Source organism: Lactuca sativa, chromosome 2, assembly GCF_002870075.4.
Source record: "Lactuca sativa cultivar Salinas chromosome 2, Lsat_Salinas_v11, whole genome shotgun sequence".
Classification (NCBI taxonomy): domain Eukaryota; kingdom Viridiplantae; phylum Streptophyta; class Magnoliopsida; order Asterales; family Asteraceae; genus Lactuca; species Lactuca sativa.
In genome coordinates this window covers 123,353,792-123,376,300 of record NC_056624.2, presented here as the reverse complement: position 1 = coordinate 123,376,300, position 22,509 = coordinate 123,353,792, and the positions used below count along the sequence as shown (strand labels likewise).

Here is a 22,509-nt window from a genome sequence, read left to right as displayed (position 1 = left end):
AGATTTGGGCATTCTTTTTATGGACGCTCTCGGTTTAACGTATTCTACAACTTTCGTTTAGGTCACTAAGGCTAAAACTTGCTCGATCATAAATTTACTATTTACGCTTCCCAGTATTGTGTCGGTTTCGTCTCGAAACTTCGACGGGCCATAACTGCTTCGTTATAACTCGGATTTCGGCGTTCTTTATATGTATGGAAACCTTGTAACATATACTAAAACTTGGTGAAGATTATTTATTCTATATAATTTTTTGTTGAAAAGTCGTTTTCGACCCCTATTATCTCTTAATTGACTATCCCGGATCTACGGGCGTTACACCAACTCATCAAGTTTTCCTTGCAACTCGCCAAGTTCATACGTAGCCAAAGGTTGGGAAATCCCTAGCTGACTCTCCGAGTCACTCAACTGACTCGCCAAGCTCACGAAAATCTTCATCGGACTCGCCGAGTTGACCGTGCAACTCACCGAGTCCCTTCATTCCTTCATCCATTCGAATGCTTTTTAAGCCATACTAAGGCTCCAAATTGTAGATCCAGCTTCCCAAGGCATGTTTATCACGTAAAGTTGCAAACTTTACGTGTATGCAAAGCTCTAAGGTCTTAAAATGACAAAACCAAGCTTGTAAAGAAGTCTCACAATTGAGGGAGGGTTCTTACTTGTCAAAGCTGGAACTTTATGGACCTAAAGACCCAAGAGAGCTCAGATCTGAAGTTGCAACTACAGATCTTAGCTCCACCACAAGAAAAGCTTCCTAAAATCCATTCAAATGAGACCCATGATGAAATGAGGCCAATATAACAGCTTAATACCTTCCAAAGGATGCCAACTGTGGTAGGTCTCTGATTCCTACGTGATCTTGCTTCTAGCTACTTTTTTTCCCCAAGTTTCTTACCAAAAAATCCTTCTTCAGAGCTTAAAACACACAAATGGAGCACACTCACACGAATTAGGGTTTATGGAGTATCAAAAGGCTGTGAAGGGGAGGCTGGGGAGGCCAATGATCCTTTAAATAGGGTGCAAAACCCTGGAAATTAGGGTTTCATCCTCCAGTTCCTACTCGTCGAGTCCCTACTTAGACTCAGCAAGTAGGTCACTTAAACACGTGGACGAACCCGTCGCTACTCGACGAGTCGGGCAACCAACTCGTCGAGTAGACCTTGAAATCAAGAAAATTCTTATATCAAAAGTCAATACCTGAGAATCGGGGCGTTACAAAAAAAATCCCTAATTCTTCCCAACCACTACTAGAAAACAGCCCTTTAATGACGCGCAAATAATGACACGCACTGATAGAGGACACACATTTGTGTGTGCCCTAAAATTAGTGTAAAAAAAGGAAATGCGGAGGGCGCCTTTCATAAAATGTGTGTCATCTAAGTGTGTCGTTTTATAATTTTTTAATGAAACACGCGTTTTAAGGCGGGATTTCACCCGACTATTGGATCCCAAAAATTAAAACCCCCTGTCTCTTCCAATCAGCAAGAAAAAGCCGTTGGGCCTTCGTCTTCATTAAGACAAAGAAAGACTGGGACGATGGGTATGTTCAAGCCTTAGGGGAAATCAAGATCCACCGCCACCAGTGCCGTCGTGAACAAAGATTCTTCGCCCCGATTGAACGGCCTTGCTCAAGACGGACTCTCTTTGCTGACTATGACACAATTAAATCTTGATCTTTTGGTCCCTCAACTTCCTACAGATGATCATATCCAAAACATGTTCTAGTCACAACGCTTCTGCGACTCATATCTATTGGGTGATTGTGTTGTTGTGGCTTGTGACCTTGATCTTCCAGTAGGTGACTCAAGTGCACCACCTTCCACTGGACGAAAATATCTTCTCCTTACAAGCCCTAGGTTCGATTGAATGAGAAGCAGGTCTAATTCTTCTCTTTCGGTTTAACAAAGGTATGATGTTCTTATAATCGTTCATCTACATTCTCTCCATCCACATTCTCTACCTTTTCCTTTGTTTCTTCCTCTAACACCGTTGATTTAGGGAAAAATCTCTGCCATCTTCAGTAATATGGATTTGTAATCTCTGATTTTGGAAGGGAGATAGTATTAGACAGGCTTCTCTTTTTGATTTTGATGTATCATGGGAGTCGCAATTTGAGTACCACATAAGCCACAATAATTGGGAGGAAGCTTGTAGACTCATTGCAACAGAGGTGATTGTTTCTCCTTGTACTGGACCTGTGCTATTTGGCTACACTGTCAGCGAGGATTGTACATGTCGAGTATAGGGAGTGGATGGAACACAACTTAGAATAATCAAGGAGCATATGTAAGTTGCAGACAATCTTTATTTTGATTTCTCGGTATCATGTTAACAAGCATTGTAAAATCGCTCAACTCATATGTTTAGTAAGAATCTTGATGTAACTTGTCCTATAGTTCTTAGGATGAACGAAACTATAGCTAAAAAATGTGCTACTTTATTGTACAGAGGGAAGGGAGTATGACAATGCTTGTATGATCCAAGGTCTTCTCTTCTTGTTACAGCTGGATTTGATTCTGCCATAAAAGTGCATTAGTTGCATTCTTCTTTTCCCATGGGATCGGAATTTGAGAGATGTAATGGTCTGGAAGAGTATGAAAGAAAAAAGATGTTTACTATCCAAATTCCAAATTGTACATTGTATGCATCTTGCAAGTGAATGTGAGCTTTATGTAGCCACAAACATTGGGTTCTTGTACCTTGATAAAATATATGATACCGGTGATGTAGCATGGACTCGGCTATTCTGTAGCCAAGAGGAGATTCTAATAGTTTGTATGAGCGTATTCCCAGGCCTAGGTTGTGTGGACAACTGGATTGCTCTAGGAGATGGTAAGGGGATATTTAGTGTCGTGAGAATTGCTGATATCCAGACACCTGAGCTCAATCTATCATTTACTTGGTCTGCTGAAGCTGAGAAGCAGCTTTTAGGAACATATTGGTGCAAGTCTTTGGGCAACAGGTATCGTTCAACTTATACTCCCATTTTACTAGTCTGTTACTTGTTTCAATGCTAAAGTACCTAGCAAAATGCATACTATTGTTCACCTCAATCATTACTCATATGTGCATATATGTCAAGTTATACACATATCAGGCGTGGGCATGTTTCTTTTTTTTTCTCATTAAAGGTGCAAATATACAATCTTATTTGATGAAGCTCAATCCATTACGACCACCTATTTTTGTTCTTATAACATGCCAATCTTATAACTTTCTACTCTTCATGATTCCTAGAGATGTTGGTTCCCCGAGTGTCAAGATAGTTGTGGTTGGAACTAGAATGGTTCATTCCATTCCACTAGCCAACCAAACATGATTATGAAATATGGCTTATGGAATGTAATGAATCATTCCATTACATTGTACAATAATCAGTTTTATCCATTACAGCAACTGCGAAGGTAATGAATCATTCTCAAATTATCAATTATCACCCCTTTTTTACATCTAAATTTTATTCAATAATCTTTTTTTCACAATATTACTTTCTCTTTTTCTTTCTTTCAGAAAATAGCTTATCTAAACGTGGATTTCATGTCACACGAATAAATACATACACAATGGTATATATTAAACTCGATTATATTTACTGTTTACAGTCAATAATTAATTTTTTTACTTCTTTTATTAGGAAGCTGTTTATAGAGATCTCTTTTTGATTGTCATGCAAATGCAAATCCTAGGGTATATAGTCCTATTGGAATTGGAAGTATCCCAAGGAACATTAACATACATATTCATGCTGGTAAGTTAACTCAATTTGCCTTCACATAAGCTATATACAATTTTTTTTACTTCTCATGTGTATCTTTTTAACAAGAATAGGTCCAAGGGCAACTAATGTTGAATCATCAAATCAAGCAAATGTTGATCTTCTAATGTTATTTTTTTACAGGTGGTTGGAATTGGACCTAAAGTTGGTTGCTGATATAGGAATAGTGGGTGCTCCAAATGCAGGAAAGAGCATGTTTTTAAGTGTTATTAGTGTTGACATGTAGTGTTGTTTAACATGTAATGTTAGGTAACTTGTTTGACATGTGATATTTTTTTGAAATGAATTATCGTTCTTATGTATGGTATTTGATTTTGTATTATTATAATTTCAATCTGTTGTTTAATTTGAAAATTAGTAATTCTATCAAAAATATATATTTTTAAAACATTTAAAATTATGACACGCAAATACGTGTCATCTTCATTTATGACATGGGCTTTAATGATACGCAATGCGTATCCTAAACATGCTTCGTAAGGTTACGACACACAAATGTGTGTCGTCTTCCTTTATGATAGGGCCCTCCTTGATACGCATTGCGTATCATAAATGAGCGTTGTAAATGCGTGTCATAAATGCATATCGTAAATGCGTGTCGTAAATAGACGACGTGCAAAAGCGTGTCGTCTCTCGTTAAGATAGGGCCTTCTTTGACATGCATTTGCGCGTTGTCTGAGCGTTTTATGACACGCATTGCGCGTCGTAAAAAGCTGTTTTCCTAGGAGTGAAGATAGCTTTTACGCTATCAGAACTCTCTCGATGAACTTCGTATTCTCCATCCTCTTGCTAAAACCTTTTCCTGCAAGTTCTCAAAGCTTTTTTGTAACAATGGCGAAGTCTGGTATCTCAAAGAAACAATCAAAAGCATCTGGCTCAGCCCGTCCCACCGGTTCCGAATCCACCATGAAGGATCAAACACCATCAATCGCTTCAAGCAATTTCAAAGCCATCTTCAAAGATTATCCTTCTTACAAAGAAGTTTTACTCCCCAAGCTCAAACGATGTGTTCTCTACCCTTTATCAAATGGGGTACCAAAAGAAGCTCAAAGGTGTTGGTGAATTCAATAAGAATCAATTACCAGTTGTTTGGCAATTCGTGTGCCATTTCGTGATTAAGCGTCTTTCAGGAAGGATTGGAGGGACTAACGATATGGGAATCAAGCTCTTGTAGATCATCTAGAGTATCTATATCGGCAATGCAGTTAATTATGGCCAGATATTATGGGATGATTTCCTACAATATATCTCCAAATATGCTCCAAAAGAAGGTTTGAAAGAGCTTACCTTTGCTCGATTTTGGTCTTTGTGCATCTTTTATCTTCACAAGGAGGCTCACCTAAGCTTGGGCAACAACACCAATCTATTTTAAACTCGCAATCTCAAAAGGTATACTGCTTCCAAGGATCAAACTCGTTTCGGTCCTATTCATAGACTGCTCATGTATATCTTAGAGTCCATTGGAATAACTAAGGTAGAGGTGGCTGACCATATCATGGCTACGAGTGACATTTCCCCATATCACTCTTCCCCGCCTAGACCCAGTCATCTCACCGCAACACAGGACCCCCAGACTACCACATACCAAGATACTCAACCAAAACCCAAAAGAGTCAAATCTTTTGTTGTCAAAAGGAAAAATTCTAGGAACATTGTACAAAAGGGAGTTATTCCCTCTAAGAAACAAAAGACCAAGATCACAGACTCTTCTACTATGGCTCATCAATCTCCTTCCAAGGCTTTTGATTCTTCGGTGAATGTCATTGATTACAGTTATCCTGAGCCTTCGACATTAAGAGATGTATTTAGGAGAAACCATTCACGGCCATATGCGAACCACGGCACATACCGAAGTCTCTCAACAGATTCTGGTAGTCATTCAAGTCATCGCAGACTCACCCTCTACAGCCCCAACTCACCACTCAGATACATAGAGTGTATTAATTTGTTTCATCTCACAATGGAGACATGTTCCCAGTTGGAAACCAAGTGGATCATATTGTGACGAGTCGCCCTAAGGTATCCAAGGCATCAAGGTTGCATGTATTTAATCCTGAAGAGTTGAACTCCATTCTTCTTCATGTCACACAAACACTTCATACACTAGTTACACCACATGGCACTTCTTTCTCATCCCTTGTCGGAACTGAGCCAAGGCCATACTTGATTTCATAAGTCACCTTAAAGAAGTTAGATCTAGAATATGAAGTAATGGATGAGCAGATTAAGTGCTTAATAGATTTTTTAAGGAACCTGGGGAGTATGTTGGGCGTACCTAGCTAGTACGCTGCACGTACTGACCCCGGAGTGGGTACGCTAAGCGTACCAGCTGAGTACGCCCCGCGAACTCAGCAGATGGGCCAAATAGACTTAGCATTCTCGGTTTGGGCCATGGAGGAAATTTATTCAGTTGCCCCTTGTTGGACCATTAGACCTTTGTTTTGGCCCTTTGGGAAGTACTGTGGGGCTCCTTTGGTTTTGGGTCGATAATGGTCTTTGGCCCCAATTTGGAAAATTGGGCCATATTTGGGCTTTGGACGATTATTTTGGAAATTGAGCTTTTTGAACATCTGAATTAGGCTTTGGTCTTGGGCCAATTTAGGAATGAGTATAAGGTATTATACCTTAGATTTTGACTCATTGTGTGAGTCGAGATCCAATTATTAATTGGATATTATTTGTGATTATAACACAGGGATTATTTATAGTGGGCCAACAGCCAGAGATTTATCTGTGAGATTCAGCAGTGTAAGGTGAGTTTCTTCACTATGTTTTAGCTGGTCAAAGGCACCAATGCCGACCCATGTTTTATTATGTTAGGATGCTAGATGGTTGCATGACTCTTACATATGTTGTGTGATTGTATGCTTGTCGAGCGGGGGCTCGATGTCGGGTAAGGCCCGATGACCATTATGTATGCCAGTTATCTTTGTAATTATTACATGTGATATGTGTTTATCTGTTACATGTTTATATATATATATATATATATATATATATATATATATACTGGACGGCGCCCGATGACTGAAAGATATGTATACCGAGTGGGGCTTGATGTCATGTGGGTCCCATTATGTGTTTATTTATGTATTTATGGTATGTGGTGTTTTGGGGAAATAACTAAGCTTTGTGCTTATGGTTTTCAGTTTTATGTTTCAGGTACTTCTAGTGCAAAAGGGAAGAGCTCGGTGTGATTGCAGTACACACATGTTTTGTTCCGCATTTAATGTTTACTCTGATATTGTGATGTTTTGATAAAATTGTTACATTTGGGGTCTTTTGATGATGTCTTAAACATTGTTTTATTAAATCAAAAATGAAATTTTTGGGTCTTATTTTTGGGACGTTAAATTTACACTCATTATGGTTGTCATTCTCATAATCTTACATTATGTGATATGGCTAACAGTTATGTTAAAGGAAAGAGCTTTTCTGGACTCATCCAATGCATTTATACTATCTTTGCAAATTTTACGAAGAAGTGAGAAATTTTGAAAGATAATGTTAAATCTTGGAGTCTTAAGTCATTATATCAAACTCATTGGGAAAGTCATGTTGAGAATGTAAAGTGTAACACCCGTTTTCTAGGATGAATCGCATCAGGGTTTCAAGGAGTTAAAAGGTCGGAAGTTGGAAGAAAAGAAGCCTCACGATGTGAGATATAGAGGCACACGACGTGAGATGGGTTGTATGAAAACTTTTGTCCGGGACTGGTCTCACGACGTGAGACATAGAGGCTCATGACGTTAGAGTTGTTGCAGACCAAGCCCATGATATTTTAGGGTTTCCTTCGTATTTAAGCATCTCTAAACCCATTTTAGCGTTTCTTATCAGCCCCAAAACCTACTTTCACCTTAGAAAAACCTTAGTCTTCATCCTTGCTTGATCTTTGGTCATTTTGGAGCTTTTCTTTGCATGGAAGAAGGAAAAAGGAAGAAGAAGAAGAAGAAGAAGAAGAAGAAGAAGAAGAAGAAGAAGAAGGTGGTGATATTTTGAAGAAGCTTGCAAGGAATCGTCATCCTCACATTGCTGTTGGACGTTTGTAAGTGTCAAAGCTTCCTCCTTTATTGTTATATGTGGCTAGATTTAAGTTTTGTCCCACTTTTCTTCTTGGTTGTGCAAGTTTTATGGATGAAACCATAAATTTGGCAACTTTATGAGTTATTATGGTATTAAAAATGATATGGAGTTCAGATCTAGTGAATGGTTGAATTTTGGAACCTTGCATGAAAGTTGGATGTCTTTTCTTCAACTTTTGACCCAAATAAGATCTAGACATGTATTGGAAATATTAAAAGCATCGACTTTCCAATGCATTTATGGAGTTATAAGACCTTCTGGAAAGTTAGAGTTCAAGACTTAATGGATTAAGGACTTAAAAGTTTGACTTTTCACTTTAGACTGTACTCACGACATGATACATGGGGTCTCACAATGTGATGGTTGAATGACTTCGTTTTCATATTAGCTTCTTGGAGCTCACGACATGAGAGGAGGGTTCTTACGATGTGAGGTCAGTTATGGTGACTTTTCATGTCTGAGTTAACTGAGTTAAGTCGAGATGAGTTGGAATCGGATTAAGTGAGATCTCACAACGTAACCAAGGACTCGTCTCAACGTGAGGGTGGATAAGTTGACATTGGGTTGTTGACATTGACCGTTGACTTTTGGATTGGGTTGATTTGGTCAAATTCTTGTTTTAGAAGGTAGACTTAGGGTTTACCTTATGAGGATTGACATGAGATGTTAAGCACCCATTATTTGACAGGAGAGCTATTAGCAGTGGTCGGCACGATTTTGAGCTGAGTGTTAGTTGCCTTTGTTATTCAGGTGAGTTTGCTCACTATATTGTAGGACACTAGGATTGTATGTGCTTGTAGTCTTTGTGACTCCTGCTATATGTATGTCTGCCTATGTGCCCATTTGCTATATGTATATGGGGTGAAATAGATACCAGGGTGAAATAGACCCGATATAGCCTTGTACTAACATATGAGTTGAAATAGACTTGGGTGTAAAATAGACCCGGTGCGGCCTTGGGCCGACACATGAGTTGAAATAGACTCGAGGGTGAAATAGACCTAACATAACCTTGATTTGTCAGATATATATGCTATGCGGTATTTTGGGGAACTCACTAAGCTTCAGGTTTACAATTTATGTTTAAATGTTTTTCTGGTACTCTCGGTTCGAGAGGGAATGGTCCGGCTTGATTGCAGCGCATCCATCCATGTTTCCACACTATATGATTTTTGGAAATTGTACTCTGATAACTATTTTTACTGTTATACTTTTGAATGATACAAATGATTAAATGGTGTTTATGGTTTGAACTAAAAATGAAAATTTTACCTTATAATTTTTGGGAAATTACAAGTTGGTATCAGAGCCTTGGTTTGAGGGACTCTGTTATACTCTCGGGTGTGTCTGAACTCAAACTGAGGGCTTGGTAATTTTTTTTCATAAAATAAATATTTTATTAAAGGACTTTAGGGCTTTCTAATAAAAGAAAGGGGTGTGGTGTGTGCAATCAGCCGAGCTCGGGTAAGTGATTCCTATAATACTCATACATGTTTGTTATGTTATATGTTATGAGAATTTCATGCTAGATTTGGGCTAGGCATCTGCTTAGGATTTTATGCTAGGAGAGATACGTTTATATACCTTATTGGTTGAGTTTTTGAGTTGCATGCTAGTATGGACTTTCAGATGATTGGATGGATATGCCTGTTATGTGATGCCTTGTAGCCTAAGAGGATTGAATGATATGTTAGAATTGGAATATATATTGATAGTAGTAATTGCTATGTGTATGCTTTGAAAATTATATATGATTAGGATCATATAGCCCTAGAATGACAAATTTTTCCTTATTTCCTATTCCTCGTTGTTTGTGGTCCTAGGCTAGAGTCTTTTATTCGACAATCTAATTGATCTTGTATTGTGTATAATTTGCATGCATAAGGCAACAGATGGTGAGAGTGGAAGTTCCTAGCATGGGTTGTAGTAAGTGAACTTTGAATGTTCTTTGTTTGTCATGTGGCTTGGAGTGTTACTGCATGAATGTTTCTTGCTTTGTGATTTGTGGAACACTTAGTGATTTGAGTTAACTATTAAGTGAATATGTTAAGTCACATGTTACAAAGGTTAAATAATCTCAGAGTGATGGATTTCACTCTATTGCGTATCTTTTATTTGAGTCTAACCGTTGTAGGGATGAGTATTTCACTCGAATGATTATCTAAGATTTGTTGCATGTGATTGTATTCATGAAGTAGTTAATTGACATTATTGGGAGTTCTTCAGCAGCTGATGGCAGGGTGAAGTCGGGAGCCTAGGAAAGCCTAGGAAGTGCTTTAGTGGGTTGGTTGCGCTGCTTAGCGGGTATTTGGAGTATCACTTTGAGAAGGTGACTTGGAGGATTCGAGATGATTCTTGAGGAAAGTATGGATAGGTGTGGAAGGTAGTAATGGGCCTGTACTACTGAAAAAACAAGATCCATACTCGACTCGAGGAGAGTCATGGAGAATCTAGGGCATCGGTGGGATGAGGATTATTTAGGTACGTTTTGATCATGTGTATGATTGCTTTTCAGAATGGTGATGAGCATGCATGGAGAAGGTTCCGGTTTTGGTTCAGGCTCAGGTGTAGGCTCTAGTGATGAGCCAATTGGTGAACGGATGTATGAGTCCTTCACGTCATCCGTTGACATAGTTGTATATCAACTCTTAAGCATTGTGGGAGGACTACCATGGTTCTGAGTTCGCATTGGATTAAGGAGATGGAGGGTGTCTTCCGCACTATTCCCTATCCCATATGAGCCAAGGTTTGGTTTGCCTTGGATCTCTTGCATCATGCAAAAAGGATTTGTTGGGAATAGAATGCATAATCTATTATGCTTACTGAGTTAGAGGCTATACCTTGGGAGATTTTGTGACCCGGTTTAGGGCGAAGGTTGCGCTAGCTATCATAATGCAGCCGTTAGCAAGGGAGTTTGTGAATATGTCAGGGTGTAAGACCCTGAATGATTTGATTGCTAGAGCCCATGAGCGGGAGATTGATTTGGAGCACCTCAGGAAGAGGAAGGCAAAACAGATTCAGACTGTAGTAGGCCAGGCGAAGAGGCACATGACTCAGTATTCGCATTTGGGAGGCCAGTAGGGCCAGGGCATTGTACCAAGTATAGGAGGACCCATGTGGGAGGCTGTTGGGAGACATGGAAGAGGATGTTTTATTTGCGGACAGATGGGTCATTTCAATAAGGAGTGCCCTCAAGAGTCAATTTCGATATGTTTTCACTGCATCCAAGTGGGCCACAAGAAGGCCGACTGTCCAAAATTGATGGGGGAGTAGTAAGGGCACCTGCTCTAGCCACTTTACAGAGTATTGATGGTTGCGAGGTTAGAGTGGAGGTTCCTATGGTGAGGAGCAGAGCTTTGCAGTCCTAGGCCGAGGAGATCTAAGTTCCACTAGTTGACGTTGCAGGTATGAGCTGTATTCCTTCCTACATGCTCTTATAAAATGTGTTTATGATTATATGTTTGTGTGTGAGATGCTATGGGAGGTCTATCTAAGTATCCACCTAGAAATTGATTATTCTTCAAGATGGTCTTGAGAATTTTCTTATGCTATTTTGCATATCGTGGGCCATGTTTAGAAAAGGATTGAGTATCCCACTTAGGAGACCAGCAGCCAGTCCGATCTTTAGTGGTATCAGCAAGAACTCAAGGACTCCATAAGGTAGGCATGTTAGGTTTGAATGAAGAATATGTAAAGGTTCTTCATGGTTTCGAGGCAACGAGGAAAGGGTTTGATCGTAGGTATAAGATCAGTAGTCATCAAGTTTAAGGAATATTGCAACTTGAGCCGGTGAAAATCTGTCACGATTGATAGGTATAAAGGATTGTTCAGAACGTAAGTGTCAAATGAGTATTTGCCAACTCGTGTCTTAAGGTTGTGAGATGGATTGAGAATCCATCAACTTTTGGTGGATTGGGAGAGCGCAGTCGAATCCAAGTGGGGGATAATTGTTTGGTCTAAAGGTTGCACAAGAATGGGTATTCGATTTTCTTTGTGCATCAGTAATGACGCATGGTAGGTGTGTGTATGGATCCAGGTTGAGGGTGGTGTTAGAGCCTCTCTGCCTGTCCGTGTTTGATGAAGGCTTTAGGGTTCCAAGCATAACCTGAACACCTGATTGGGTTATAGTCGAATGCGAGTTTGACTCATGATGGTTATGGTTGGTATATTAGATGGTCGGTAAGATCATTGGTGGGTCCATGGCATGATGGAAGTGTTGTAAGACTACGGGGTAGCCATAGCATTCACTAGGTTGATAGGCAGTTGTGGAAGTGTTGTAAGTCTGCGATGGGATCGTAGCATTCACCAGCAGTATGAGGTAGGTCATTGTGTGAGTGGTCGGTTGGACTGAGGAAAGATCAACGCATGCCTATGTCGAGGAAAATAGTATGAATGGAGGACCACTCTTTGAGTAGTATGAGGATTGTTGGATTTGAGGCAATATGGGGCCCGTTCGATTGTGTAGTGTGGGTGAGATCCGGTAGGGTTGGCTTGAGCAACGTATCGGGTTGCGTTTAGAGTGAGATTATTCTGAGGTCATTGGTTGGTAACAGTATAGTGGGCAGGCTTGAGTAGCCATTATTAGTTGGACCCTTATTCAGAGTCTTACAGAGGGACCAGATGTGAGTCTGTCAACCTTTGCGGTGGGTTGGGGACTTTACATTTCAGTTCAGTGAAAGGTCACCCTAGAATCAGAGGATTTTGGATAGAATGCAAGTGTAAATCTTAGGATTTTGGGATGGAGTCATGTTCCCGGTTGATGCAAGGGAGTTGAGACTTGTGTTGGGAGTCACCCTTGATCTCAATTGAAGAATTCAACAATGATGAATGGTTGTTTATGTTATCCTTGGTTGGAATAGGAGGGTTGTTGGAGCCATTACAATAGGCGAGCTAGGACAGCTCTTGCCAGATAGACACTCGTTTACGAGTCGTGTGGTGCGACTGTGTGAGGCTATCAACCTCATCAACCAGTTGGAATTTTGGTATATTGGTTAATAGGTAGGTAAGTACAAGACTAAGGAGGTCTCGGTTGCCTTAGAATTATAAATAAGGGACAACAAGATGAGCCCGAGATGGTACTAGAGTTGGAGACTCAAGCAGGGAGTCGCCTGGTTATCGAGCAAAGGGTTTTTGGTGGTAATGAATGGCCAGGGATTCTGTTTCCCAGTGGAAACAACCAGGTATTCCAGGGCTAAAAGGGTTTATGCTTAATTTGGATTGCGTAGTGGAGATGAATTGGCAGTGATTCAAAATGGTCTGTCTGTCGGGGAGAGTTGTAACACCCATTTTACAGGATGAATCGAATTAGGCTTTCAAGGAGTCAAAATGTTGGATGTTGGAAGAAAGTAAGCCTCACGACGTGAGATAGGTTGTATGAGAACTTTTGTTTAGGACTGGTCTCGCGACGTGAGACATAGAGGCTCACAACGTGAGAGCTGCTGCAACCCAAGCCCATGATCTTTTAGGGTTTCATTCGTATTTAAGCATCTCTAAAACCATTTTAACATTTCTTAGCAACCCAAAAACCCTTCTTCACCTCAGACGAACCCTATTCTTCATCCTTTCTTGATCGTTGGTCATTTTGGACCTTTTCTTTGTTTCAAAAACCCTAGTCTTCCTCCTTTATTGTTATATGTGTCTAAATTTAAGTTTTGTCCCACTTTTCTTCTTGGTTGTGCAAGTTTTATGAATGGAAACCATAAAGTTGGCAACTTTATGAGTTATTAGGGTCTTAAGAGTGATATGGAGTTCAGATCTAGTGAATGGTTGAGTTTTGGAACCTTGCATGAAAGTTGGATGTCTTTTCTTCAACTTTTGACCCATATTAGATCTAGACATGTAATGGACATATATGTCATAAAAGCATCAACTTTCCAGTACATTATGGAGTTATAAGACCTTTTGGAAAGTTAGAGCTCAAGCCTTAATGGACTAAGGACATAAAAGTTGGACTTTTGGCTTTAGACTATTCTCACGACGTGAGACATGAAGTTTCACGATGTGAGGGTTGAATGACCCCGTTTTCATATTAGCTTCTTGGAGCTCATGATGTGAGAGGAGGCTTCTCATGACGTGAGGTCAACTCTAATGACTTTTCATTTTTGAGTTCACTAAGTTGATTCGGATGAGATAGAATCAAACCTAGTGAGATCTCACGACGTTACCAAGGACCATTCACGACGTGAGGATATATAAGTTGACATTGGGCTGCTGACTTTGACTTTGACCGTTAACTTTTGGCCTGGGTTAACTTTTGATTAAATTCTGGATTTAGAAGGTAGACTTAGGGTTTACCTTGTGTGGATTGATAGGAGGTGTTAAGCACCCATCATTTGACAGGAGAGCAGTTAGCAATGGTCGACACGGTTAGAGCTCAAGCCTTAATGGACTAAGGACTTAAAAGTTGGACTTTTGGCTTTAGACTGTTCTCACGACGTGAGACATGGAGTTTCACGATGTGAGGGTTGAATGACCCCGTTTTCATATTAGCTTCTTGGAGCTCACGACGTGAGAGGAGGCTTCTCACGACGTGAGGTCAACTCCGATGACTTTTCATTTCTGAGTTCACTAAGTTGAGTCAGGATAAGATAGAAACGAACCGAGTGAGATCTCACGGCGTTACCAAGGACCGGTCACGATGTGAGGATGGATAAGTTGACATTGGGCTGCTGACTTTGACTTTGACCGTTAACTTTTGGCCTGGGTTGAATTTTGATTAAATTCTAGTTTTAGAAGGTAGACTTAGGGTTTACCTTGTGTGGATCGATCGGGGAATTTTATATGGAGTTGAATTCATTTGAGACATTGGAAACCAGTTAATTTAGCAAACCTATGGATGTTTGAAGTATTTGAAAGAATTTGATTATGTCATAAATGCAAGCATTGCATACAAAATATTGTTAACTATTCCAATAGTGGCGACATTTACAGAAAGAAGTTTTTTCGAAATTGAAGTTTTTGAAATCTTACTTACGCTCCACAATGACCCAAGAAAGAGTTAGCTGTTTGACGATGATATCTATCAAGAAAGAAATCTTAGAGAGTATAGACTATGAAGAGTTAATCAACCAATTTGCTATAAAAAATGTTAGGAGAGTTTCATCGGTCGTCGGTTAACTATTACGATATGTCATTTACTCATTAAAATATTATGATTTTGCTATGTTTATTGCTTTAAAGTTTATCATCGTTTTAGAAAAACTTTAGTTTATATAATTTAATTCGTTATACGTTAGGGCCTAAGACAATATTTAAAATGAATTCTTTGGACCAACCATGGAGATGTTAGCATAGCAATCGGTAAAACCTTTTATCATCGTTCATAATAATAACTGTGAACAATTTTAAAAAGTTCATTAATAAATAAATCATAGAAAATAATTGATTAATTAAATTAAATGTGTACAAATACAAAAATCAATTACCATTTCAAATCGTTATCCAATAGCATTAAAACACACGGCATTTCAAAAGTGTAAAATGGCAAAATCACTAAAAATGGAGTAACAATGAAACGAAGTTAGAAAAGTGTTGTTTGACGACAAAGAAATGCTCCAAAAAGTCACCACCCCTCCTTTCGCTCTCTTTCTTCACTTTTAGGCTGTTTCTCCCTTTTCATTTGGAGAGAGAAAGAATGCTAACGAATCGAACTACTCTGAGAACAGATAGGGAACTGTAGGGGAGACCAATTTAAACTCTCTCTCTCTCTCTCTCTCTCTCTCTCTCTCTCTCTCTCTTCGTCTTTCGTGCTTATCTGTGTTTCCTAATATTCAATCACCGGAAAACATAATCAACACAAAACCCTAAATCGAGGAAGCCAACGACACAGTTCAAGCCCACAGAAACGACAGGTAATCTTGCAATTTGTGATCTTTTGAATTCTCCACATCGGTCTGTCGATGGCAGCATAGTGTCTTGTGATTTTGTGATCAATTCTTCCACCATCTTGATCGAAAGAGGATCGTCTTTTTTGATTTTTACTAAAAAGATTGAATCTTTAGATTGATCTCCCATTTGGGGTTTCTTGGTTGAATGTTTGTCTGTTTTTCACACTTTTGATTTTCTGATTTACGTATTCTAACCTGATTCGTGGACTTGTGGTTCCAATATCACATTGCTGAAGAAACTTAAAATCCAATTTCGTTTTGTTAGTGTTAGTGTATTCGCTTAATGTTAGATCACACTTCTTATTTGATAGATAATCTACAATTCCTCATTAATATATAACATGTTCAATGTTATAAACATCTACCATTGATGTCCCATGTTTCTGTTTCTGGTGAAGTTTCTTTTCAACTCAAGTAACTACGCTTTCCCTAAAAATGGAAACTTTGTGGATATTTCTTTAAAAAAATGGTCTTTTTCTGCAAATAGGCCACGTCAGCATATTGATAAGTGTGTGGGATTTCAAATTTAAGGAAGAAAAATAGGATGCGGAGGTGGTTGTGTTGCACTTGTCAAGTTGAAGAGTCTTATTCATCAAATCACAATGATCCCATAAAGAATCCCACTGATTACACAGATGGTATGTAATATGTTGTCATAATTTTTATTTGGTATTTGAGTTAAAGAAAAACAATTGTTGGAATTGTAAATTGACAACTTTTATATGAATCAATTGTATATGATCTTTATAATGTTATTTATATATACCATGTAATATAGGGCATCAAAAGGGTCAAAAAGAATCTCCTATAAAACCTGAAGTGCAAAAAACAGCTCCACCAATAGAAGTTCCTGAACTTTCATTAGAAGAACTTAAAGAAAAAACCGATGATTTTGGATCAAAGGCATTAATTGGTGAAGGTTCATATGGAAGAGTTTATTTTGCAACTTTAAATAATGGAAAAACTGTTGCTGTTAAAAAACTTGATGTTTCTACTGAGGCTGAATCAAATAATGAGTTTTTGTCTCAGGTATGCCAACAATACTAAAAATTATTGCATCAAAATGGTTATTTTTTTTTGAGTATTTATTTAATAATCTTGTTATGTTTTTTTCTTTAATTTCAAGGTTTCCATGTTCTCAATGTTGAAGCATGAGAATCTTATAGAGTTGCTCGGTTATTGTGTTGAAGGAAATGTGCGTGTTTTGGCTTATGAATTTGCAACCATGGGATCTTTACATGACATTTTGCATGGTATGTAAACAATTTTGGTTCATGGAATTGGAATTTGAGATTCCATTCCGTGGTTTTTTTGGTTAGTTTTGTCAAAATCCATGGATTTCAACAATCCTAAGGAGGGTGGAAGGAATTCATATCCATTCTTCCATTTTTGTTAAAGGACTATAATATATGCAAGAAATAATTAAGTCTCAAAAACCGGTAATTGTATTCATTTTGACCCTTTTACCCACAAGTCATCCCACTTTCAAAAGCTTAGATTTTAAATTTCATTACAAATTTGGTTCTGAATTTACACTTTTGGCCTATATTTCAAAATTTGGTTATGAGTTCTTCCTAAATTTAGTTTTTTTACATCTTTTTTTTTCAAAATTTTGTTTTGAATATGTTTTTGTTGCTTTATAAAATCATATTTTATACAAAAAAAAAAAACATATTTTAACATAAAAAACCTTCTTTTTTCTATATAATTTTTTTGTATGAGAAATACTTATTCATAAAAATTATTAACAAATGCATGACATATAATGACTCCTTCAAATTCCAATTCATCCATATTCCAATTCCTCCTACTAATTAGTAATTCCATTTCTCCCAAAAACATTCTAAAAACCAAAAAGCCAAACACACCCTTAAGTTTGCAAGTTTTTATCAGTTCTACCCTTTTGCGGATTTTAGTTTCATCAAAACTTGATATTCCACCTTTCTTTTTCAATTTCCCCCTCTGGTTTATCAAAGCCCTTACGTTTGGCATAAATGTTTGCTTTTACCGTTTTACCCTTTTTCTACTTCATAAAACCCCTTAAGTTTCGTATTCTAGTTCATCAAAAGTCCTTAACTTTGTCAAAAAAAAAAAAATTTCACCAGATAAATTTCCAAAAAGGGTAAAATCGAAAAAAAAAAGTTGCAAATTTGAGGCATTAACGGACCTAAAGTTACAAAACCCAAGGTTTTTTATGGCATTTCCCCTCTCTAATCATCTAAGTCAATAACTTATGAAAAATCTAGTCATATAGTGGCAATTTCGTAAATATATAAATGTTGAAAATGACAATATGACATGAAGGTAGGAAAGGGGTGCAAGGAGCACAACCAGGGCCAGTGATTGATTGGATGCAACGGGTAAAGATTGCAGTTGATGCAGCAAAAGGGCTTGAATATTTACATGAAAAGGCTCAACCTTGTATAATTCATAGAGATATAAGGTCAAGCAATGTGCTTTTATTTGAAGATTTAAAAGCCAAAATTGCAGACTTTAATCTTTCAAATCAATCACCAGACATGGCTGCTCGATTGCATTCTACTCGTGTATTGGGCACCTTTGGCTATCATGCACCAGAGTAATTAATTAATTAATCACTTTTAACTTTTCTTTATTTATTTTTTTGTTATTATGAAATAGGGTTAAGTTATAAGTTATAAGTTTATAACATTGTTTTTGTGTGAAAGAAAGTGTTTTTAGTTTCTTCAAGTTTGCAAGAAACCGGTTTTACTGATATAAAATGGAAACAAACTTAGTATGGCATGTTGTTTTATGATTTTACATTTTTGGCCCAGGGTTTGGATTTTGGTCCAAACTTTTGTTTTTACAAATTCACCTCAAAATTATTTTTTCTTTACGGTTTACTTTTTGTGGTATAGAAAAGGAATTTACAACATTTTTTGTATGACATTTCAAATTTTTTGTTACAACTTTTTATGACATTATATCTTTTTGCACAATTTTTTTTTACATTTGCATATAAAAATTAAAAAAATGTTGTTGAAAAGTTGATTTGTAAAGAAAAACTAATTTTGGGGTGAATTTGTAAAACAACTCAGAATTTGGGCCAAAAGTGTAAAATTGAAAAAGAAGATTTTGTACCTTATATAGAAAGTATAACCAAAAAAAGAAGTTCATTTCCTTTTTATTTCGTAAAATCAGTTTGTTGGCAACTTGAAGACACCGAACTATTATTTTTTTTTTATCATTTAGCCACTGAACTATTTATTTATTTATTTATTTATTTTTCGATTTGGTTACATACCAATTCCTATAATATTCATCAAGAAAGTAACAGTTTTGTGGTTAAATACTTAATTTGATAAAATGTTAAAACTACATTGTGCTTTTCTGTATTTTAATCTTTTTAAAAACCATATAAGTGGGAAAATTAGTTTTTCAATCGGTCTAAAAAGTAAAATGCTTTAAATTTAATCACTACAAAAATCAGTTATAGTGGCTAAATCAATAAAATCATGAAAGCATGTTGTGTTTTTCTTTATTTTTCCCTTTTTTTCATTTCAATTACATACAAGTAAATGAAAAAAAAAAAAAAAAAAAAAAAAAAAAAAAACACTTAATGTTGTAACATTTATCGGTAAATTGAAAGAACCCAAAAAGATAATTCCTCAACGCATATGTATTTTATCTTTTAGTAAATAGTTATTTTTCAACTTAATGTTTTAAAATTAAAATTAAATACTTGTGTAGATACGCGATGACTGGGCAATTAACACAGAAGAGTGATGTGTATAGCTTTGGTGTTGTTCTTCTTGAGCTTTTAACTGGCCGGAAGCCTGTTGATCACACAATGCCACGTGGACAACAAAGCCTTGTCACTTGGGTGGGTTTTTGTTTAATTCCTATTTTGCCCCTCAAGTTGGCAAACAATGTCTTACACTACTAGTGATATATGTGATCATTTATTACTTTCTGCTTAAATAGGCTACTCCAAGGCTAAGCGAAGACAAGGTTAAACAATGTGTAGATCCAAAGCTCAAGGGAGAATATCCTCCAAAGGCAGTTGCAAAGGTCTCTCTCTCTCTCTCTCTCTCTCTCTCTCTCTCTCTCTCTCTTCAAATATACATATATATATATATATATATATATATATATATATATATATATATATATATATATTGAGAATCATAGATATTTTGTGAATGTAAGGTTGTGTTTGGCGCATCACAGCTAGCTGATAAGCTAAGTTTATTTTTCGAGTTGTTTTTAAATTGTCATGTTTAACAAGCCAAAAGTAGCTGATAAGTTAGCTTTTGAAAAATCTATTTAGGCTATGTTTGGCGTGCTAGCTGAAAAGCTAGCTGCTAGTTGAAAAATAAAAAGCTAGCTGATAGCTGAAAAGCTAGCTGATAAAAATGACGTTTGGTAAAACTAGCTGAAAGATATAAAATGATGACATTTAAAAGAATTTGTTTCTATAGTTAATTAAGGGGTATATTTGGAAAATTTTAAAAAGCTCATAAAAAGCTAGTTTAAGTAGCTTTTTAAAAAACTAGCTTGTAAGCTACTTTTTGGTATGCCAAAAATGATAAACTTAAAAAAAACTCGAAAAATAAGCTAAGCTGTGGCGCGCCAAACATTGCCTTAGGCTATTTTTGGCGCATCACAACTAGCTGATAAGCTGACTTATTTTTCGAGCTTTTTTATGTTGTGTTTGGCAAGCCAAAAAGTAGCTTATAAGCTAGCATTTTGAAAAGCTACTTAGACTAGCTTTTTAGGAGTTTTTTTTTTTAAATTTTCCTAGTATACCTCTTAATTAATTATAGAAACAAATGCTCTTAAATGTCCTTTTATGTAATTTTATATATTTCAGCTAGTTTTACCAAAAATCATTTTTTATCGGTTAGCTTTTCAGCTATAAGCTAGCTTTTTTATTTAACCGCTAGCTTTTCAGCTAACACGCCAAACATAGCCTTAGACTAGCTTATAAGCTGGCAGCTAGCTTTTTAGCTACCAACTAGTTTTCCAGCTATCAGCTAGCTTTTCATCTAGTCTGCCAAACACAGCCTAAGAATGATTCTAGAGCGTCAAATCTAAAGAATCCATGGTTTTGATAAAAATCTTAATCAATTCTTATCTATAATTAAATCCCTTTAATCTAGGAAAGTTTTAAATACTCAAGAATCAATCAGAATCATTGATTTTTTTAAACTGATGCTCCAAAATTGTTCTTACATTCACACATGACGTATCATTCTCATATGAACTTAGTTATGTATGTATGTATGCATGTATTGATAGATACACATCATGTAATGTGACTGAGTCAATGGTTTTATTTATTTTGATGATGCAGTTAGCAGCTGTGGCTGCATTATGTGTGCAATATGAATCCGAGTTTAGGCCAAACATGAGCATTGTTGTGAAGGCTCTTCAACCACTTTTAAAGGCTTCTCCACCAACAGCACCTGAGATTTTAACAGAATGAAAATCTTGATTCATGAAAAATTCTCAACTTCAATGGGAAAACAAACATTGGTTGGTGGTGTGTTCATCTGTAGATTCTACCTTTTGCCACCTTTATATATATACACATATACATACATAACATATATATACGTATAGGGTTTTATCCGTTTGATTCTTGCATTTGAGAAGTATTGTTGAGCCGTTTTTTTTGTTTGATGGAATTTTATGAATAATGTGAGAGTTTTGAATTTGGTTTTGTTGTGATTTGTTATATTATTGAGGTTTTCTGCGATCTTGTATTGATTTTGGTTTTGTTTATTGTTATGAGATGAAAGAGTTGGTGTTTTTAGTTGGGTTTTTGGCACTGTAGCGCAACAAAGTTTGATAGCATTTACACATTTAGTCATTCAAGTTTTTTTTGTGCACAATAGACCATCAAAGTTAAGTTTTACCTGTTAAATAGAGTAACCATCCAATATAATTCCGGTTTCACCGGTAAACCATAGTACACGTTTTTTTTTTTTTTTTTTTTTACAAAATTAGAAATCAAAACTTCATCCACGTGGCTTTTATTTTTCCATTTCATGTTTTATGTTTGAGGTCTCTCTCTCTCTCTCTCTCTCTCTCTCTCTCTCTCTCTCTCTTAGGGATCCATCAACATTATCTTCTTCTGTATTCATTTTCCTCATTTCTGCAGGCCATCTTCACCCTTCAAAATAATCTCTCCCCTTGTATGTATTTTCCTCTCAAAATTCTAGGGCTCCAACAAAACATGAATCATAACAAGGAAGGATTTGAGTTCTTTTTAGACCCATCGATTTAAACCTACAATCGATTGAAGAAAGAGGAATGAAAACACAAAAACACGAGCAACCAATCAAGGCCATAACCTTGTTCATATTCAGTTTCATATTTATGACTGCTCACTCTTGTATCTCTATGAAAAAATCCAACAATAGTCCCCCTCCATCCCACTCGATCTTCACGAAGACCATTGCTACTATTTCCATCAAGACGACTACTATGGTTTCGGTGAGAAATACTTCAAATCCATGGAATACCCTAAATTAAATCGATCAATTTCAGGTTAGAAACTGTGGCTTCCATGGCTGTTTTCTAGTATATGAAATCAATTCGGAAGAAATCTACAAACTAAGCTCGATTTTTAGAAGAAATCAATTTTGGCTTTTCCTTGAAACACATGAACACATAAACACACCTTGTTCATATTCTGAACTAGTAGGAAGGAGGATGAGAGGCATCAATTTTTGAAATTGATTCCATTTAGTTGTAAAAGGTCTGATTTTGAAGGTCAGCGATAGTGATAGGTGCGAG

The 22,509-nt window shown here is 36.9% G+C and overlaps 1 protein-coding gene across 3 annotated transcripts; it reads left to right on the top strand.

Annotated features, from left to right (window-relative positions):
• Positions 1 to 15,387: 15,387 nt before the first annotated feature.
• On the top strand, positions 15,388 to 21,466 carry LOC111888162 (PTI1-like tyrosine-protein kinase 1). 3 transcript variants are annotated; one of them, XM_023884305.3, is made up of 8 exons: positions 15,388 to 15,708; positions 16,232 to 16,382; positions 16,523 to 16,773; positions 16,871 to 16,997; positions 18,049 to 18,187; positions 19,456 to 19,588; positions 19,690 to 19,776; positions 21,062 to 21,466. In XM_023884305.3, the coding sequence occupies exons 2-8, from the start codon at positions 16,289 to 16,291 to the stop codon at positions 21,191 to 21,193; spliced, it is 963 nt and encodes a 320-aa protein (XP_023740073.1). In that variant the 5' UTR covers positions 15,388 to 15,708; positions 16,232 to 16,288; the 3' UTR covers positions 21,194 to 21,466. The 3 variants fall into 3 exon arrangements, with proteins under 3 accessions (XP_023740073.1, XP_023740066.1, XP_023740060.1); XM_023884298.3 differs by having other exon boundaries at positions 15,391 to 15,708; positions 16,276 to 16,382; positions 18,049 to 18,322; XM_023884292.3 differs by having other exon boundaries at positions 15,392 to 15,708; positions 18,049 to 18,322.
• The last annotated feature ends 1,043 nt before the right edge of the window (positions 21,467 to 22,509 follow it).